The sequence below is a fragment of the Carassius carassius genome, chromosome 40, assembly GCF_963082965.1.
Source record: "Carassius carassius chromosome 40, fCarCar2.1, whole genome shotgun sequence".
Lineage (NCBI taxonomy): Eukaryota > Metazoa > Chordata > Actinopteri > Cypriniformes > Cyprinidae > Carassius > Carassius carassius.
The window spans coordinates 12,511,108-12,530,042 of NC_081794.1; the positions used below are offsets into that span (position 1 = coordinate 12,511,108).

General features: G+C 37.9%; 1 protein-coding gene across 1 annotated transcript in view; it reads right to left on the reverse strand.

The window, feature by feature from the left end:
* Positions 1-18,369, reverse strand: part of ptenb (phosphatase and tensin homolog B) — a 22,944-nt gene extending 4,575 nt beyond the window's left edge. Inside the window, exons 1-5 of the mRNA XM_059531611.1 lie at positions 17,694-18,369; positions 14,474-14,558; positions 1,540-1,584; positions 1,221-1,264; positions 867-1,105 (exon numbers count right to left, since the gene is read on the reverse strand). Of these exons, the coding sequence (XP_059387594.1) occupies positions 867-1,105; positions 1,221-1,264; positions 1,540-1,584; positions 14,474-14,558; positions 17,694-17,772 (492 nt within the window). The 5' untranslated portion in view covers positions 17,773-18,369. The remainder of the gene's footprint in view (positions 1-866; positions 1,106-1,220; positions 1,265-1,539; positions 1,585-14,473; positions 14,559-17,693) is intronic.
* Between the last annotated feature and the right edge of the window lie 566 nt (positions 18,370-18,935).

Below are 18,935 nucleotides of genomic sequence, written 5' to 3' on the forward strand. Positions count from 1 at the left end.
GGGGAATTGATTTTTAACAATTACTTACAAACTTTTAAAAGTGACCTACAAGGTTGTTAATTTATTATGTTTTATGCTTGTGCTGATACCATCAGCCCACGTTATTCTAAATTAATAATCATTTAACAGAATTCCTGGTTTAAACAAACTACACGACCCACTGCCAAGACATCTCAACCAATCAGAGAATCGAAATAAGCAAACCGTGCCCAAGGGCTATATAGCACACACCCACACATAAAGCACTGCGAAAGACGTAATGGAGTCAGTCTCCCTAAGCTCTCAAACATATTCAGTATTTTATATACAAATATACTATTGTATATACAAATTCTGCAATAAATGTAAAATATTGTTTCTATAAATCAACACCTTAAAATCATTTTTTTAATTACATTAGGTCTTCATAGAATTGCAGTTCTTTCCCACAATAAAGTACAGTCTTGTACCTTTGCCTTTTTGTTCGATATTCAAATACATTTTTGCTTCAAATTTATGTTTGTAAGATTGTGATTCACCTCATAGCTGGCTGGTTTGATTCATGGCATACAACTCTTTAACAAATTCTTTTTTTTAATTCTCTATATGAAAAATTTACGGGATAAAAAACTTCTGAAACAAAGGCCATTAAAAAAGTGGATGGGCACTAGTGCACTCCACAGAAGAAATTGTGTACGTCAGAAAATGTTTATCTACCAGGACTTGACAGACTCAAAGCACATTTGACTGTAATATTACTATCATGATAATAATATACCTGCCCTACATCAGTATGGACTTTGATGTGATTTACATTTCTATACAAATTTTTTTTTATTCATATGGGAAATTATGGGAAAGAAAACAAAGTAAAATGTTTACATCACCTTCTTGTCTCTGGTTCTAACTTCACCATAGAAGTCCAGAGCCTCTTGTGCTTTTTTGAATTTGCCTCGGTGTAACAAGTACGCACATATCATGACACCCGTACGTCCCTTTCCAGCTTTGCAGTGAATGGCAGCCACATGATTGTCATTTTCACTGAGCCACTTATCCAGGTCTTCACAGAAAGGTTTAATGAGTTCTAGCTGAGGAGGATTGTGATCCTCAAATGGATACTGTGCAACTGCAAGAGAAAAATAAAAAGTTCATCAAGACCTTTATCATTACCACACAAAAACTGACATCACATTTACAAAACCATATGTAAATGGCAGATTTATGCAATCCAAGTATCATACCTCTGCAGTTAAATTTGGCAGTATCATAATGTCTTTCCGCACATCTAAACAACACAAGAAACTGATAAGTACAGAAGTTCATTATAACATTTCTGCTAAGAAGTTTGCATCAATGCCAAAACCAACAGAACATTCACAGCTAAGTAACAGACTTGTGTGCACTGACACTGCCCTCCATTCACAATGATCAAAAGGCTTGTTTTTCTTTAATGTTCAATTGAACACAATGGCAGATTTTCTACTTTTAACAGCAAACTGGATGAAATGTTCTAGCAGTAAAAGCATTTTACAGAACTGAAGTTGTTTGAAACACACTTACAGATTATATATCTTGTAATGATTTTTATGCTTTGAATCCAAGAATCTGCAGAAAGAGGACAACAATTACTTTCCCAGACAATCACAGTTGGTTTTGGTTAAAGGAAGAGTTCACATAAAAATGAAAATTGGAAGATTTCCGTTCATTTAAAAAAAAAAAAGATAGAAATCAAAACACTGGAGATATTTCTGTCACTAAATTGACAATTACTACAACAAATGCTTTTTATGCTTCTAGAGGTTCATAAAGACATTATAATGTTATGCACCATAATTGATAAGTTCAATACAAGCTTACATTCACATAGAAACACAGATCAATGCACATACATAAAACATTGAATAGGCAGCGGTTATTTGCACTAAGTGCAAATAGCAATTAGATGCTATTTACACCAAGTGAAAACATTTTCTTAGCAATGGATACTTTGACCAAACAACAATGGATTCTAATTACACTAAGTGAAAATAGCAGTATTTCTTTTAATGATATTCTATCTACAGTCATGGCCAAAGGTTTTAGCAGTGACATAAATTGTGTTTTCAAAGTTTGCTGCTTCAGTATTTGAAGATAATTTTACCTCCTGTTTCTAAGGTATACTGAAAAATAATAAGCATATCATGCTTTAAGTTTTAAAGGTTTTTATTGGCAAAAAATATGATCTGGCACGCTGGATATTAGCTACTGGGCCAAATCCTGACTGATGGCAAGCCATTCTTGCATTTAGTTCTAGAAGTTGATCACAATTTGTGGGCTTCTGCTTGTTCAATTGCCTTTTGAGGACTGACCATAGGTTCTCTATGGGATTGAGATCCTAGGAGTTGCCTGGAACACGGATCCAAAATTTCAGATGTAATGATCTTCAAACCACTTCTTTATAACTCTTGCTTTGTGACATGGTGCTCCATCATGCTGGAAAATGCACAGATCATCACCAAATTGCTCATGGATTGTTGCAAGAAGTCACTCTTGCAGGACGTTTTGATACCATTCTTTCTTCATGGCAGTGTTTTTGTGCAGAATTATGAGAGAGCCCACTCCCCTTGGTTGAAAAGCAACCCCACACATGGATGGTCTCAGGATGCTTCACTGTTGGCACAACACAGGACTTATGGTAGTGTTCACCTTTTTATCTCTGAACAATCGATTTTCCAGATGTCCCAAACATTCGGAAGGGAGCTTCATCATATAATATAAGAGAATATAATTTTGCGCCAGTCTTCTGGTGTCCGATCCTTGTACTTCCTGCAGAATTTCAGTCTGTCCTTGAGGTCTTTCTTGAAGAGAAGAGGATTCTTTGCTGCCCTTCTTGACACCAGGCCATTGTCAAAAAGTCTTCACTTCACTGTGCATGCAGATGCTCTCACACCAACCTGCTGCCTCCAACTTCTCAGGAGGAGACGGTCCTGGTGCTTTCTGGAAACTCTTGGACATCCTGAAGACTTATTCACTGCACTGGCTCTCTCCTTGAAGTTTTTGATGATCTGATGAATGGTTCTTTCAGGTGCAATATTCTTTGTAGCAATTAGGGCTGTGACGGTGGCTGATTTTTACCACCGCGGTAGTCATGGACCAACAACCGCCGGTGGCGCGGTGTTTAAAAAAAAAAAATAAATAAATTATATATATATATATATATGTGTCAAAATTTGCTCGTTAATCAAGGCGATAATTTTTTTCCAGTTTAACGTATTCAAATTATTTTACGTAGGGGCGGGGATGGCCACCCACTCACAACTGCTGCTTCTGTCACTTTTTCTCATGACAAGAAGTGAATTTATTCAGTCGCAGACTTGCAGAATGACTGAACAGGAAACGTTTCAGACACGCGCTCCACTTCACTTTATTATCAGGTGCAAGTTAAGCGAGCGCGGACGGTCCTGTGCTCAAAGGCAGTGCGCGCTTCCTTTGTGCGTATCCTTTCATATCAAACTGCGAAATAAACTATATGCAAGCAGTGTCATGGTCAGTTAATTCATGGAATTACCAAAAAAGGTGATTAAAGCTGACTTAAACTGTGCATGCATGTAATATATTTTATATATATTATATACAGGATATATTTATATGCACGTCTAGAAATCAGCCCAACAGTCTCACTCATCTAAATCATCCTATTTAAATTGTCAGTTCGTGTTTATTTGAGCACTTCTGTCAGTGAACGCCGCCTGCAAAACACTCAAATAAATATCAAAGAAATAATGCTTATTTAGGCTACAAGAAAGTAGCCTAAATAAGAAAGTTAAATACACCCTGTCTAACGGACGCGAGCGACGCAGCGCGACAAAATACTCATTATAATCAGTGATGCTACACTGGATGCAGCACAACATGACATGATAAATCCCCCGTCCGGTCTGTGAGGTAGGCTACAGACACAGAGTTCAAATGTCCTGTATAGATAGAAGACAGACTGTCGCAACGCGGTTGTTGCGTCTGGTTTACTTTTCCGCCACCAAGCAAGCTCAGTAGCTAACTCCTCATCTGTCCGCGCTCTCTTTGAAATAGGAATCATTGCCATATTTCTTGTTACGATCTTTATCGCTGTCTCGTTTGTATTTGGCCAGTTTGGAGAAAGCCTCACCAAACCTGACCAGCCAGCGTTTGCGATCACGAGAACTTGTGCAAACGCTGATGGGTGACATGAATGCAGATGGCTCCAGATCGGTGAGGTGGTATTTGCTTTCCCAACAAGATCCATCGCCCAACACTAAATTAATTTGCTGAATGTATAAACTGTATTTTCCTGCGCTCAAATCTGCCAATCTAAAGGAAACGCTGTGTTTGAGGTAATTTGTTAATTACCATAGACTTAGAATTTGCAACTATTACAGTTATTACACTTATATACAAAACTTTGTATTATGTTTGTGACGTCAAATGCACTACCGCCGGTGGCAGTAGACAACCGCGGTATGCAACCGACCACCGCGTTGACGCGGTTGTCACGGCAACCGTCACAGCCCTGGTAGCAATATCCTTTCATGTGAGGCCATTTTGATGCAAAGCGATAATGGCTGCACTTTTCTTTGGCGGTAATCATTGCTAACAAGAATACAATGATCGGAAGCACTTTTTCACTCCATCAGTCTGCTCTTTCAATCTAGTATGATAGTGATTTCACCTGACTAGTACTCATTCACACTTTCATATGTGCTGCTGATATGATTAATCAATTAATGTTAGTAGGTCATTTTGTGTCAGGAAAAAAAAAAAAGGAAAAGTCAAAATACTTTTTTTGTGAAAAGTAAATTTTTTTGGCCAATGAAGATTTTAGCAATTATTTATTATAACAATGTGAATGAACACCACAACAGCTTAAGCTGCAAACTTTGCGAAAACAAAAAATTAATGTCAACCAAAATTTTGGCCAAAATTTGGCCACAACTTGGCCACCAAGTTATAAATTCTATTAGCACTGTTAAAATTAGTGATGCACCGAAATGAAAATTCTGAGCCGAAAACCGAAACCGAAAATTTAGGATGCACTTGGCAGAAAACCGAAACTGAAGCCGAAAATGGCTTCTTTTAAAAACGTATATATATATTGCTTGGATTTAATGGATCTGAATTGAAAAATCACAATATAATAATCAAACTTTTATTAACAGTTACATAACAAAACATAAAATATTTTTAACAATAAATATAAATAATAATTATTCTTCAAGTTTTATGTTCTATCAAATAAAATAGTTTTTTAAAAATTGTGCAAAAAAAATCCACAATTTTGGAGATTTTTGCAGAACAAATGCTACATATTGCAACTTTGGTGTCCTCTCGTATAGGGCTGTCACTTTTGTGAAAAAAAAAATCCTGTTCGATTTTTGAGACATAGGCAAAGTGTTCATTGAATCGTTAGTAAATTGCCTATATTTGGCGTTGATCCGTTTTTCAACGCCAAATATAGACAAATCCACCGACAACTAAACAGGCATTAGGGCGAACGTAAAGAGGGCGCTTGAGACGCACACAAGTCAGCAATGTGGACTGCCATAACATCAATGAAAAACATTACTGAAGGCTACATTGACATTGTGCACTAATAGGCTGTGTGTGTGTGTGTGTGTGTGTGTGTGTGTGTGTGTGTGTGTGTGTGTGTCAGAATCTGCAGTTGCTGTGTGACGCGCGTTCGCTGCGAGCGTGTAGTGGCGAGCTCCGAGAGAAGGCCGTTAAAATCGATTCCCTATTTTCGTTTTCGAAACTTGTGTTGGTTGGTCCGATCGATTGTGCAGCTTTTGTGACAAGCTTTTTTTGATTGTGACAGCCCTTTGACATGCTTAGGGTGTACTCACACTAGCCAGTTTGAACCGTGCCCGAGTGCGTTTGACCACCAAAGCGCGGTTCGTTTGACTAGTTTGAGTGCTCCGAACCGTGCCCGGGCGCGGCTCGATTAGCCGGCCCTGGCCCGCTTGGAAGAGGTGGGCCAGAGCACAGTTCAGTTGGACTCAGGCACGGTTCGCATGCAGTGTGAGCGCTAACCGTGCTGGAGCACGGAACAGGACGTGTGGCGTCACGGTTTTGCGGCGCTCCAAAAGTGCACCTGCAAAGTCCTTGCTGCACTTCAGCTGGTACCTTGCAAACCTCCTCATACTAGCAGCACGATTAAGTTACGTGAAAATTTTCGCGCCACTAGGCGACACATCTGTTTAACAACAGGCTGTGAGAGGGCTGTGGACCAAACGACACAAAATTATCCACAAAGAAAACAGAGCGATGGACTCCATTGTGTTCAGAGAGCGCCGCTCTTCCCGTTTATCCCGAAACCGTCGCGCACCATAATGACATAAGCGTGCTCCGGCACGAATGCTGTAACCCTCCTATGTGAGTGCAGGCCAGAGGGGGAGTGGGGAGGGGGGACAATCGTACTCGGGCCCGGTTCATGGCAACCGTGCCTAGTGTGAGTACACCCTTAATCTTTGATAGGCAGACGCGTGATAACAGCACGACCGTGAGTGAAACCGAAGCGCTTGCGCACGGATGGGAGGGGCGGGTGACATTCATTTTCGGTTTACGTTTTCGGCTGTTTTTTTTATTTCGGCCCGAAACCGATAATGCCATTTCGGCCGAAAATTTTTGGCGGACGAAATTTCGGTGCACCCCTAGTTAAAATAGCAGGATTTTGTGCTATTCATGCTACTTAATGCAAATAGTGGCAATGATCTGCACCTCAGTATTGTAGTACATTGTAATATGCAATAACGTATTAAGTGTAAATTATAATTTTATTTAAAAATCTCAATTTTAATTGGATGTCACATTACTGAGACATTAAAGCCCTCCCTACACCTAACTTAACCCTACCTGATACTTTTTTCAACTTTTTGATTATTTCCTTCATTATTAAAAAAAAGAATGGCAAAAGGCAGGCAAAAATACTTTTTTACGACACTTGAGCTGATGTTTGACAGCAGTCTTTTGTAGTGTTTACTAGCCCAATCACACGTTGGTGGGCGAAGTTAGTTTAAATAGCCTCTGCCAACAAGATGGGCTATTTGCACTTAGCATATTGAATATGGTAAACCGAAGCTCAATGGTAACTGCTCAAATGTGTGATAATAAACCTCATTGGTTTTGCAGAAGCTCAAATTTGCTTGCCTGACATGCGTGAACTAACCTCATTGTTTCTGTAACCTCATATTTGATGTGCTTTATCCATGCAAAACAATAATCAATGTTTCTATATGAATATAAATTCAATCTTATTCCAAAATTAAAACATTATGAAGTGATCACATCTCTTCAATCTCTTAGGTTTAATTAAAATATCTTCAATTGTCTTTAGCATATGACTTTCTAGAGTGACAAAAGGCAACAAAAAAAAATGTAGTGTGGACAGCTATTGTATAGAGATACTTGTGCATGCAGCCGTCATACACTTATATTACAATTATTATTTTTCTTTTTTTTTTTAAGTACAAAACAAAGAGATATTTGGCAAACAAAATGAGATGACAAAAACATTCTAAATCACCATTTAATTAACTGTATGAAAAAGGAACTGTCTGATCTCCGATTCAACATTTTTCATTCTTTTCTTCTTTTGTAAACTCTTATTCAGAACATATAGTGGGGAAAATATTTATTTGATCCCCTGCTGATTTTGTAAGTTTGCCTACTTACACAGAAAATAAGGGTCTGTAATTTTTATGCTAGATTTATTTTAACAGATAGACAGAATATCAACCAAAAATCCAGAAATAAAACATTATATAAATTAGTGTTGGGCAATATGGTCATTTTTCAAATCGTCATATCGTCAGCCCGTGAGATCGATGATACAAGATCTTATCGTGCATGGGTGGAGCAAGAGAGAGACTCTTTGTTCTGGTGTTTTAAACGGCGCAGGTGCGCAAGAGAGAGCCTATGGAATCACCAATATTCAAAAAAATACACTTTAAAACATACTGATAAACTAACGTTAAATATAAAAATACTGCATTTAAAACAGCTAGTTCATATATAGTCAGACGCAGCTGTCATATCGCGCGCCCTGTGACAAATTTGCCGCATCTGTGCACAGAACTTATCACTCTAAATATTCTGGATAATCAGTCAACGGTGAAAATCAATAATAGATTTAATTTAAAGTCCAACAGTTTAACACTTATATTGGACGTAAACGAACACGTTAACTTGATTGCAAATAAATGCACAGACACTATTTAACTGAACAGAGATGACATCACTGAATTCAATGATGAACTTTTGCATTTTTGACACACTGTTTTCCTAATGAATGTTGTTCAGTTGCTTTGACGCAATGTATTTTGTTTAAAGCGCTATATAAATAAAGGTGACGTTAAATATAAAGTATTTAAAACAGGTAAGTTCATATATTTGGAGTAAGGTTGAATTGAACTGATGCATCAGTCATACAGCGCTCTGGACTGAGCGCCTCATGACGAACCTGACGTACCGCCACAGAAAGAAGAATGAGAACCACTTTGGATAAGTTCGCTCTGCCGCCTTGTTATTATTTTGTCTTTACTTTATTTGTAACGCCAAGAAAGAGTTAATCTCTCATGTATCAGAAGAGCGCGTTGTTATGTAGCAGCCATTAAATGGGTGGGACACCAAATCCTCGTTTTCTATCTCTTTCATTTCATGGATTTAATGAGTCATCCGAGCCAAAGCGGACAACTTCAATGACCACAGGCACTAATCCTCCTGCGCTCGCTAGTGGTGTGTGTGTGTGTGTGTGTGTGTGTGTGTGTGAGAAATGCGGTGCTGAAGTAAAATAGCTGGGCAGTTTGAGAAGTTACTCCTAATGTCAACTCCTTAGGTGTATAAGACATCTGGCCACAAAATCCGTATCTTCCATTCCAACCTCTCCCACCACCATGGGCAAGACCAAAGAGCTGTCAAAGGATGTCAGAGATCAAGATTGTAGATCTGCACAAAGCCTGAATGGACTACAAGGCCATCAGCAAGAAGCTTGGTGAGAAAGAGACAAATCAGAGCTCCAGACTCATTCTTCCCACTGGTCACGCTTTTGCAACTAACTTTTTCAGATGGTTACACAAGCACATGATTTGGTCGCAATATTTTTATTTATTGATTTATTTATTTTGCGCTACAACATGGGATTAATTAATGCATGCTGAACTTTTATCATAGTTTATGGTTATATGGAAACGAAAGTGGTTAACATTCAACCTGTTCTTGTGAACGATGTTCCTCTTTTGCTGTGCTATGAGCCAGGCTTCGGATGCATGAATTCACAATCTTCTTGTCACGTTTTAAAAGAAAAGAATTGTATGTACTAGTAGCACGGTTTCTTTATGCTTTCAGTTTTGATTGACATTTGATTAGACTTGTGCCGGTATTCGGTAATGCGATATATTGCAGTGATTAATATGTATGATATTGTTAACGTGGGCACTTCTTAATACCGTGAATCAGGGCTTAATTTGTGCCGGAACAAACCGGATCCGAATCCGGATCCGGCACCTCCGAAATCCGATCCGGCACCTCATTTTGGTGAATCCCCCTCCAGGGGCGGCGTTTCCGTATGGCAGACAGAGAATAGCCAGATATGTGCCGTGAAAAATTATCCAAAATTAATATCTCTATTATAATTCGTTATTATTATTTTAAATCACAGGGTTTTAGAAATATTTAACCAATGATAAGTATTAAAAGGAGCTTGTAAAACTTCGTAATGCCATTGGATCCTCAAGCTCTCGTGAAACCTCGTCACTTCGCGCCTTCACTCAGATTGACGCGCGCGCACAGCCTGGAGGAGACAGATCTCCGCTTAGCAAGGGTAAATAAATAACTGTTTGAATAGTATAGCATTTTCTTTACTCAAACATCATGTCTGTTAAGGCTATTGTTTGTGTGTGCTTGAAGACTGGAGAAGTAGGTTTTTTGCCATCTAGCCAAAACACTTTTGTACGTTTTATAATATATATCCTGCTGTGCATAAGTGCTTAATCGTCTATATTATGAGATTTTGGCTAAGTGTATTAAACAACAAGAAAATCTAAGCGCCCATAGCAACAATAAACATTGTACCCTAACCTGTAAAAGGTGATGGCATTTAATGCGCTGCACTTGCCTCAGATGCAGACAAAACACAGATCTCCTCATTTTTGTGACAATGCAACCTGATTAGTCAAGTTACAGTTCTGTCAGCTGTCCCGATCGAAATGCAAGTGAGTCTTGTATCGCAGCGTGCAGCAGGTCGCTGTAGTGCAGACAAGATGCGCTGATGAGAAGCGCGCTCCGAGAGTTCATGGATTCGAAGGCTGGTTTCGAATGACTGATTTAATCTAATAGTTTGTGTTGATTTATTTTATTAATCAAATATATGTTGAATAAATGCAGAATTTTCCTCATTATAAACTTGAAAGCTGCGAGAATTATTAAATCCATGCGATATAGCTATACACCCACAGAAATTTAGGACCTGATTAAATATAACTCTATTAAACAGAGATTTGAAAAAGAAAATTCCACAACTTTTTCAGAATGTCTTTAGTCCTGGAAATTGTTGTTTTAAAATTGTATGGCATTTCCATGTTATTCATGACCTTACAGACTAAATGCAACTTGTGCAAGCTCTTTAAATCACTTAAACTGGTCCAGCAATGTGTTTGCACGAGTGTTCCGTTACCTCTCCCTCCTGTAATCACATGCCGGAATCGTTACCCCGCTTTGTTCCGGGACCTCGAAATTTACAAATTAAGCACTGCCGTGAATAAATATACATTACAAATTATTCAGAATTTGGAATGCATTTTAAGAATAGTATCCCCATCAGCTGCTTAAAATGCACAACATCGCTGTATGCTGCTTGAAAGAGCGCATGCACTCTGATGTAAACAAGCACGCATGAGAAGCACATGGAGGAACACCTGAGAGATGCGCTGAATGAAAGCACATTCAATCACTAAAAGCAGATGGCGCTAAACTGCAGCCCTTACCCTGTAAACACAGTAAATAAAGCAGGTGCTACTTTCTAAACCATATTTAAATCATTTTAAATAACCATTAAGATTTGTGTTTTCCCTATGGTGTTTATTACAGAGCCAACTACTGAAATATTTAGACTTAAACGCACAGTATGGAATCTTTGGCCACCAGGGGTCATCAATCAAAATAATAACATAAGACGTACTTTGATGACGTCGGGAAAGAGCGTAGGCTCATGGGAGTTGTTGTTCATTGGAACACGCGCTCTGTCGCTCCCCACATTCCTCACTCATTTTAACGGAGGCCGGCGACACACTGGATGCGTGGCGCAAGCGTCTCAGCTGCGTGGCGTGTCAGTTTTTAATTAGGCTCCCATGTTAATATGTTAGAGCTTGCAGACTGCCTGTGTGAGCCGCGCGTCTCAGGCGCGGCTCAAGGCGCGCGGAAAACGCGTGCTTTGATGCCTATTTTTCACGCGACACGCACGCGTGTTGGAATCGTTTCCAGGCAAAATATAATAGGAAAATATGTTTATATGTAATTTTGTACACAAATACATATTAATTCATGACATTTTGATGTTTGAAGTCTATAGGTTGACATAAATTCAGATATAAATGTAATTTAAAAAATAAATAAATAATTATCGATTTTCAAATATTGCACCTGTCAAACATAGTCTATTTTGCCGTCAATACTGTTGACGGTGTCCTTCATCAGTAGGCTTTATATTTATGTTCAGCATGAAGTATAGATATTGTTGTCATGAAGACAAGAGCCTGGTCTGTCAGCGGTCTCCCTTCACCTACAGCAGCAGCAGCCTAGTATTTTGACAATCACGTCTTTTCGAACGGAGAGATATACGAATTATCAGACCCCTATCAAATCAATATTCCATCTAGCTAGTAGTAATATATGTATAAAACACAATATATGTTAAAAAAAGCTACTTTATCCAGCTAGATATAGAACACATGTAGATTTACATTATACTCTACACGAGAGCTAGTCCGTCTGCGTTTTACACAAGACATCATCGTTTCACAAAATATACGGATATAGTTAGTTGAATGGATGCATACCTGTTTATTAGAATCTAGAAGCAAGCATCTCTCTGTAGTTTCAGCTTGTCACGAAGCTCTCTCTATCTTGGAAATGCAACTCCAATATTTACCCGTGTCTTGTTTGTTCTCTTGTCCCAAAACTTTCTCAGGTCATTTATTTCACCCGTACGTTTGCGCTTCACAGAACGTGCAGGCAAAGCATAATCATGATCCATAACTAAGTTATTGATTTAAGTATAAATACGAATATAAACAATATAAATATAAAATATAATAGTCTCGATCAAGACTAGCTACTACTTTTTCTTCTTCGTCTCGTCTTTGCTTCTGTTCACCTTTGTATTTGGCGGTTCCGCAGGAAGTTAGATAAACTAGAGGGGTCAAAGTTTATATGACGCCATAGACGGGCGACAAAACGGAAATAAAGAAACGTGCCGTGTCTTCTAATTAAACTATAATTTTCTCCGGATTTTAAAGTTCGTGGAAACTGTCGGGATAATGTAAGTACACAACTAAAAAATATATATAACATAGATATAGTCATATCTGCTATTTTTAAATTAGTTACGCACTGCCAATGAAAAAATTATTCTAAACATTCATTAATCTTAGGTATTCCAATATTTAATAACACATTAAAATTGAAAGTTGCAACTGTGTTATTTAATGAGCTAACATGAACTAAGACTCATATTTTTTAACAAAGATTAATAACTTCTATAGTAAATGTAGCTATTGCTCATTGTTTAGCTGTGCATTTATTGAATGAGCACTATGCGATGTCCGAACAGATTACACTATATTTTATGTATTGCACTGTTTTTTTATGTAAAATCATTTTAAGTCAATTTTTAAATCATTTTCATTTTCAAGTTCTTAAATTGCTTGTTTTATTTTTGTGATTATTTTTCTTCATTACTTTTTTTTTTTACTTTTATGTAAAGCACTTTGAATTACCATTGTGTACGAAATGTGCTATATAAATAAACTTGCCTTGTCTTGCCTTGCCTTGAATGTTAATGCATTAACTAAGGTTAACTAATGAGGTCTTATTGTAAAGTGATACCTATTGGTTTTTATAGTTCTTTTACACTTTAATGTGTAAAACATTTAACTTTTATATCTTTTCTGTATTGCTTTATTTGTTTTAAATGTTTGTTAATTTTTTTATAAGAAAAAAAGTTATTTAACCTGTTATACTGTATTATGACCACTTTTTAAAAACAAAATTTCAATACCGTGATAATACCGTATAACCTGATAAAAGCATTATCAATTAACCGCAACAGGAAAATTTGATACCGGCATATCCCTACATTTGATGTTTCTTGTATGCAACAGAAATGGTAGCTTTTATGAACTGAACAATGTGGTGGTCGCGCCACTGTGACCGCACACAAAATTGTGTCCCACAGACAGAAAAAAAGGGTCACAAAATGCAAACATTTGGTCGATGTCTGGAACCCTGCAACTGTTGGTGCGATTATTCGGAAATGGAAGAAATACAAAAAAAAAAAAACAAGTCTGGAGCTCTGTGCAAGATCTTGCCTCATGGGGTAAGGATGATCATGAGAAAGGTGAGCCCCGAACTATACGGGAGGATCTTGCTAATGATCTTAAGACAGTTGGGACCACAGCCACAAAGCAAAACATTGGTAACACACTACACCACAATGGACTTAAATCCTGCAGCGCCCGCAAGGTCCCCCTGCACTAGAAGACACATGCACAGGACCGTTTAAAGTTTTCCAAAGAACATCTAAATAATTCAGAGAAGGCTTGGGAGAAAGTGCTGTGGTCAAATGAGACCAAAATTGAGCACTCTGGCATTAACTTGTCTTTTGCGGAACTGGTACAAACCTCTGCATCGCTATGATCAAACGCTTGTTGATAATATCAACTAATCGTTTCAGCCTTACAGTATAGGCATGAGTTGTGAATTAGTTTGAATGTGCATGTAAGCCTAAGCAATTCTCAGTGCATGACACCCAATGTCACTATGGAGCTATGGATGACTAGAAATTTTCTGCACAATCAAGGCTAAAATTTACATTGAAGCAATTAAAAATCACAATATACTGTAAGGCTGAAACGATTAGTTGATATTATCAACAAGCGTTTGATCATAGCGATGCAGAGGTTTGTACCAGTTCCGCAAAAGACAAGTTAATGCCAGAGTGCTCAATTTTGGTCTCATTTGACCACAGCACTTTCTCCCAAGCCTTCTCTGAATTATTTAGATGTTCTTTGGAAAACTTTAAACGGTCCTGTGCATGTGCATCAGGTCATTTCAGAGGTTCTGGATACACTGTGTGACAGGCCTATGGCTGTAACTATCACAGCAGTTGTTCTGGTTTAGCTACAACATAGGTTGAAATGTTATAAGAGACTTACAGACACAAATGTTATAATGACAATATTTCCAAAGAATATAAAAAGAGAATACTTACCGCACTACATCGTCTATGTTGTTTCTGTAGACACCCTCAAGTCTTTCAGCAGGAAAGCCCATTGCTATAATGTTAGGATAAATATCTAGATATCAGAGTTAAGGAAAGCTAGACTCTAAGAAAACTGATATGGACGGGAAGAAAAAAAAATACAATCATCTGATTAAAGTCCATTGGCCACTTGTCTAACACAATTATATCAACCAGTTAAACACGTATCCAAAACACAGACACATTTGGTGAACAATGCAGAGCAGCTAAATGACGCCACGAAGAGCAGGAAAACTAACAAACACCAAGCCCCGGTTTCATTTGAGAACTTACTCATTTCCACTAAAGTAGCATTTTAATTTTAGTTGTGCAAGGAGAGCTCAGATAACAGCATTCAGGGTAATATAGAACAGATGGCTCTCGCTGTAAGAGACCAATGCATAGACCTCTAACCCAGAGGGCCACACAGGGGCACTAAATAAATCACACTCTGCCTCAGCCCAGCCTGGAATCACTTTCCTTCCTCACCTTTCCATAACGAGTGCATCACTTCTTCAGCCTGAAAGATGATCTAATCAGATCCTGATATAGCAGATGAACTGGTGGCAACAATTCTATCAATATTTATCAAAATGAAAGTCACAGGTGTTTAAATCTACTTCAATTTAATTCTGGAAACACAACAAAATATTAAAATGTTAAATAGATCTTGATCACTCCAATTTGTATACAAACGAGTTAAACAGACCCTTAATGACAATATCAAAAAAAAAAAAAAAAATCAATCATAGTAGCATTACAATGATGGCCTCTGACAGAATGCTCTAAAAAAAGAAGAAAAGTCTGGACTAGATGACGGTAAGCAACATCTTGTGTTCTCTGATGGTGTAGCATGTGGTTCTCACTCCTGAATTAGCAAACTTGACACTTCAGCAAAGAAGAAAAAACATTTTTGACAGCTGTATGGATATGAGCTCAGACATTATAAAGGTTTACCATCTGAATCAGAAAGGGGATTCGACTTTCACAATAATAATAATGAGTTTAAACGATGTCTAACAAGAAGTTCATAAAACAGTAAAATATTAAGGAAGCTAAGAGATGACAAATTCACTTGCACTTAGTAAACACAGATCATAGTGATCTGGTCAAATTCAAGGTGTATATAAAATCAATAACAAAAGCTCCCTATATTAATTGCCAAAAACAAAATATGTAGAAAAATGCATACCACATGTCTAGCTTTCTAAGATATGTGCACAATATTATCTAAATTTAAATCACCATGAACTCAAATCAGGTGAGTGCTACACTGAAATTACCTCACACATTGGTGTTTTTGTCTTGCAGACATAAAATTATCAACAAACATTTTTAATGAAAACTGTACAAATGTACTGGAAATAGATGGATCAAATAAAATCAAAATTCTAAAACAAAACAAAAAAAAACTTATTTGTTGAGCACTGCTGTGCAGATACAGTAAGGCCAGTTCCATCACCCAGAAATGCTTTAGACGAATTTTAGTCTAATTCTGGCTACCTTCACAGAAGTTAAAGAAAAAAAAATGAAATCTTAAATCTAGTAAACATAATTCATGACAAATTTTTATACAGTATGTACTTCATCAAATGGAGAGTTTGTATTCTCACCAATCATTGCCACAGACGGTATTGCCTCATCAGTAACATAAAAAGAGACTGAAAGAATGAAATCATTCTCCATATTTATCCTTTCAAAACTTCTGTAAGAACAGGGAGTTCTACATTCCACTTCAACAAACGGTGTTGTAAATACAATGAGTGCATAGCATGATGCAGTGCAATATAGTGAACCCAAACCACACACCACCCAAGCAGGCAGGGGCATGTGAACATACATGGCAATCAATTCATTCACAGGCTACTCATGTAATACACTAGATGTAAAGCAAAACAACATTATTGTTTAGTGTAAATACACTTAACATTTCAAAATTCTCGACAAAAAGTACCAAGGTCTACCAGATTCCTATTTCCATTGTTACAGCGCTATACAGAGAAATAATCGCACCTCATCAATGATTGGATCCTGCCCTCTAACTGTCCTTCCAGTCCTGTTTCTTAGTGTTCGGTACACCTGCCTTTTTGTATATTACAGTGCAACGAATGGGACAGTGAGGTTAACAGGACTACAGCTAAACGTCAAGTTTGTCGTTAATGTTCAATATCACTGAATCCTGCTGAAATAAAACGAGCAATCGAAAAACTTATGCTTTGCACTTCATCTGCAAGGATGTAATGCGCCTGATCAAAGCCAACACAAAACCAACAATGTACATTCAACGATACCTGTGCTTAAAAAAACGCAATGACATTGACATGGCACATAACAGTGAGCAGGCATCAGTGACGTTTCTGAAATGCAGCTCAACAGAGTCCTCTTTAACAGGACTGCACGGATCTCTGCCTGCGATTACGAAAAAGGCATACTTCACATACTAAAGCATTTCCTTTTGTACGCAAGCGTGTGAACTGACTCATTTTTGCTCAATCAAAACTACACCAAATTAAACGCGAGATCTATTTTCTGCGAGCAGCTGATGCAATGGTTCTTTGTGTGACACTGCTTGAGCATTTCATCTAATCCATCGCATTATATAAAGCCAGTGAATCCTCTACGCGACGCATCTTTTGTTTTAAACCCCCAAACTGCAGTTTTCGTGCGAGAAGCCTTGAGTTGAAATGAACGCGTTTTGTGTGTTGGATTACAGGTTAGCAGCCTATCGATGGATCAGATTACATAAAAGGGGAAATTTATTAATTTACAACCTAACTGGCTTTGCTTATTGTAGTCTACACATGCAACTAGACCAGAAACACTGTACGGATGAAATGAGTGCGCGTGCTGTGTGCAGTCTGTTGATTTTCTATCTGTTCGTTAATTTAGTTCAATTGAGAACTGACATGAATCTAAACGGCGCTGGCTTCGACTTGATCCAGATACAGAAACTAATAACGTTAAGTTAGATCTAGATCATGCCAAGCTCCAGTCGCCGACTAGGTGCCAGTGCCAAATAGTTTGTACAAAAAAAAATCATTTTAAATAAACTCTGATTTCGTATGTATCCTCCGATCAAAGGTTGGAGATTTCTCGATTTAGAACAAAAAGCAAGTCATTACCTTCACAGCAGACACTGACTTCTACACAACAGACAGAACAGGGACATTTGATTGATCAAAGAGGATACAGGTCAAGTCCAAGTCGAATCCATCTTCCTGGTATCTATATTTGTTTCGACTGACAATTTCCTTTATGATCGCAGCCATGGCTGTGACAGGAGTCTTTAAGGTTTTTAGTGTGAGTGAGAGTATTGTTGCTTTCGGACGATCGGTCAACTTAATGCTCTGCTCGCTTCGCAGTCCCCCTGCTAGCTAGAAAGGAGTCTGCTGTGGATCTCTCATCAAGGGCCTCGCTCCAAACCACCACAGGCCCGGCTTCCAAAATGCCCTCCTCAGCTCAGACGAGCCCCGGGTGAAAAGATAAGCGACGTCCAACGTCTCAAACCGCAGAATTTCTAGTGCACGACAAGTCTCTGTTCGCACCGTAGCCGCCGTGATTGAACGGAAAGACGGAGAGAGGGTCCTCTCCGTGAGCTTCCACTCCAAGAACGGTTGTCAAAGCCCCTCTCGCACTCAGCTCGCGCTCCGTCTAGCCGCTAGCTTTAACGGCTAGCGCGCTAGCTCGTCTACCCATCCTTAAAAAAAATAAAAGCCATCGAACACTGCAACAATCCACGATGCCCAGGTTCCAACACATGAAATTAAATGTGACAGCCTCCACCAAGAAATTAAAAACTCGATATTTAAATATCGCGTAGGAGCGATCTCTAGTCGTATCCTTTCCCTTCACTTCTCTGTTAAACTCGAACTACTACTACTACTACTAGTGTTTAATGGCGGTTTGGCAGACCAACATAAATGGTGCATTTCCGCCACCTACTGATCTGGAGTGTGGAGTGTACTTGGCTTTGGAAGAGAGAGAAAGAAAAAAAAAAAAAAAAAAAAAAAAAAAAAAAAAAAAAAAAAAAAAAAAAAAAAAAAACAAAAAAAAAATTTAAAAAAAAAAAAAAAAAAAAAAAAAAAAAAAAAAAAAAAATTAAATTCTATTTACTATTCCTGTTTTATTTAGATATTTAAATAATAATTCATGAATTCTTGATTGTCTTATTCCATTTCCTAGTAATACTTTAATTGAAATTGTATCAACTCCCATCCTTCCTAACTCTTGACTTAACTGTTGTCTCTCCCTTTCATATGCAGCACATTCTAAAAGAATATGCTGCACTGTTTCTAACTCCCCGCAATTGTCACATTTTCCTGTATCATGCTTCCCTATTTTATAAAGACTATAATTTAATGCAGTGTGACCAATTCTTAACCTTGTAATAATGACATCTTTTTTCCTATTTCCATATCTTTTCCTCTCATTT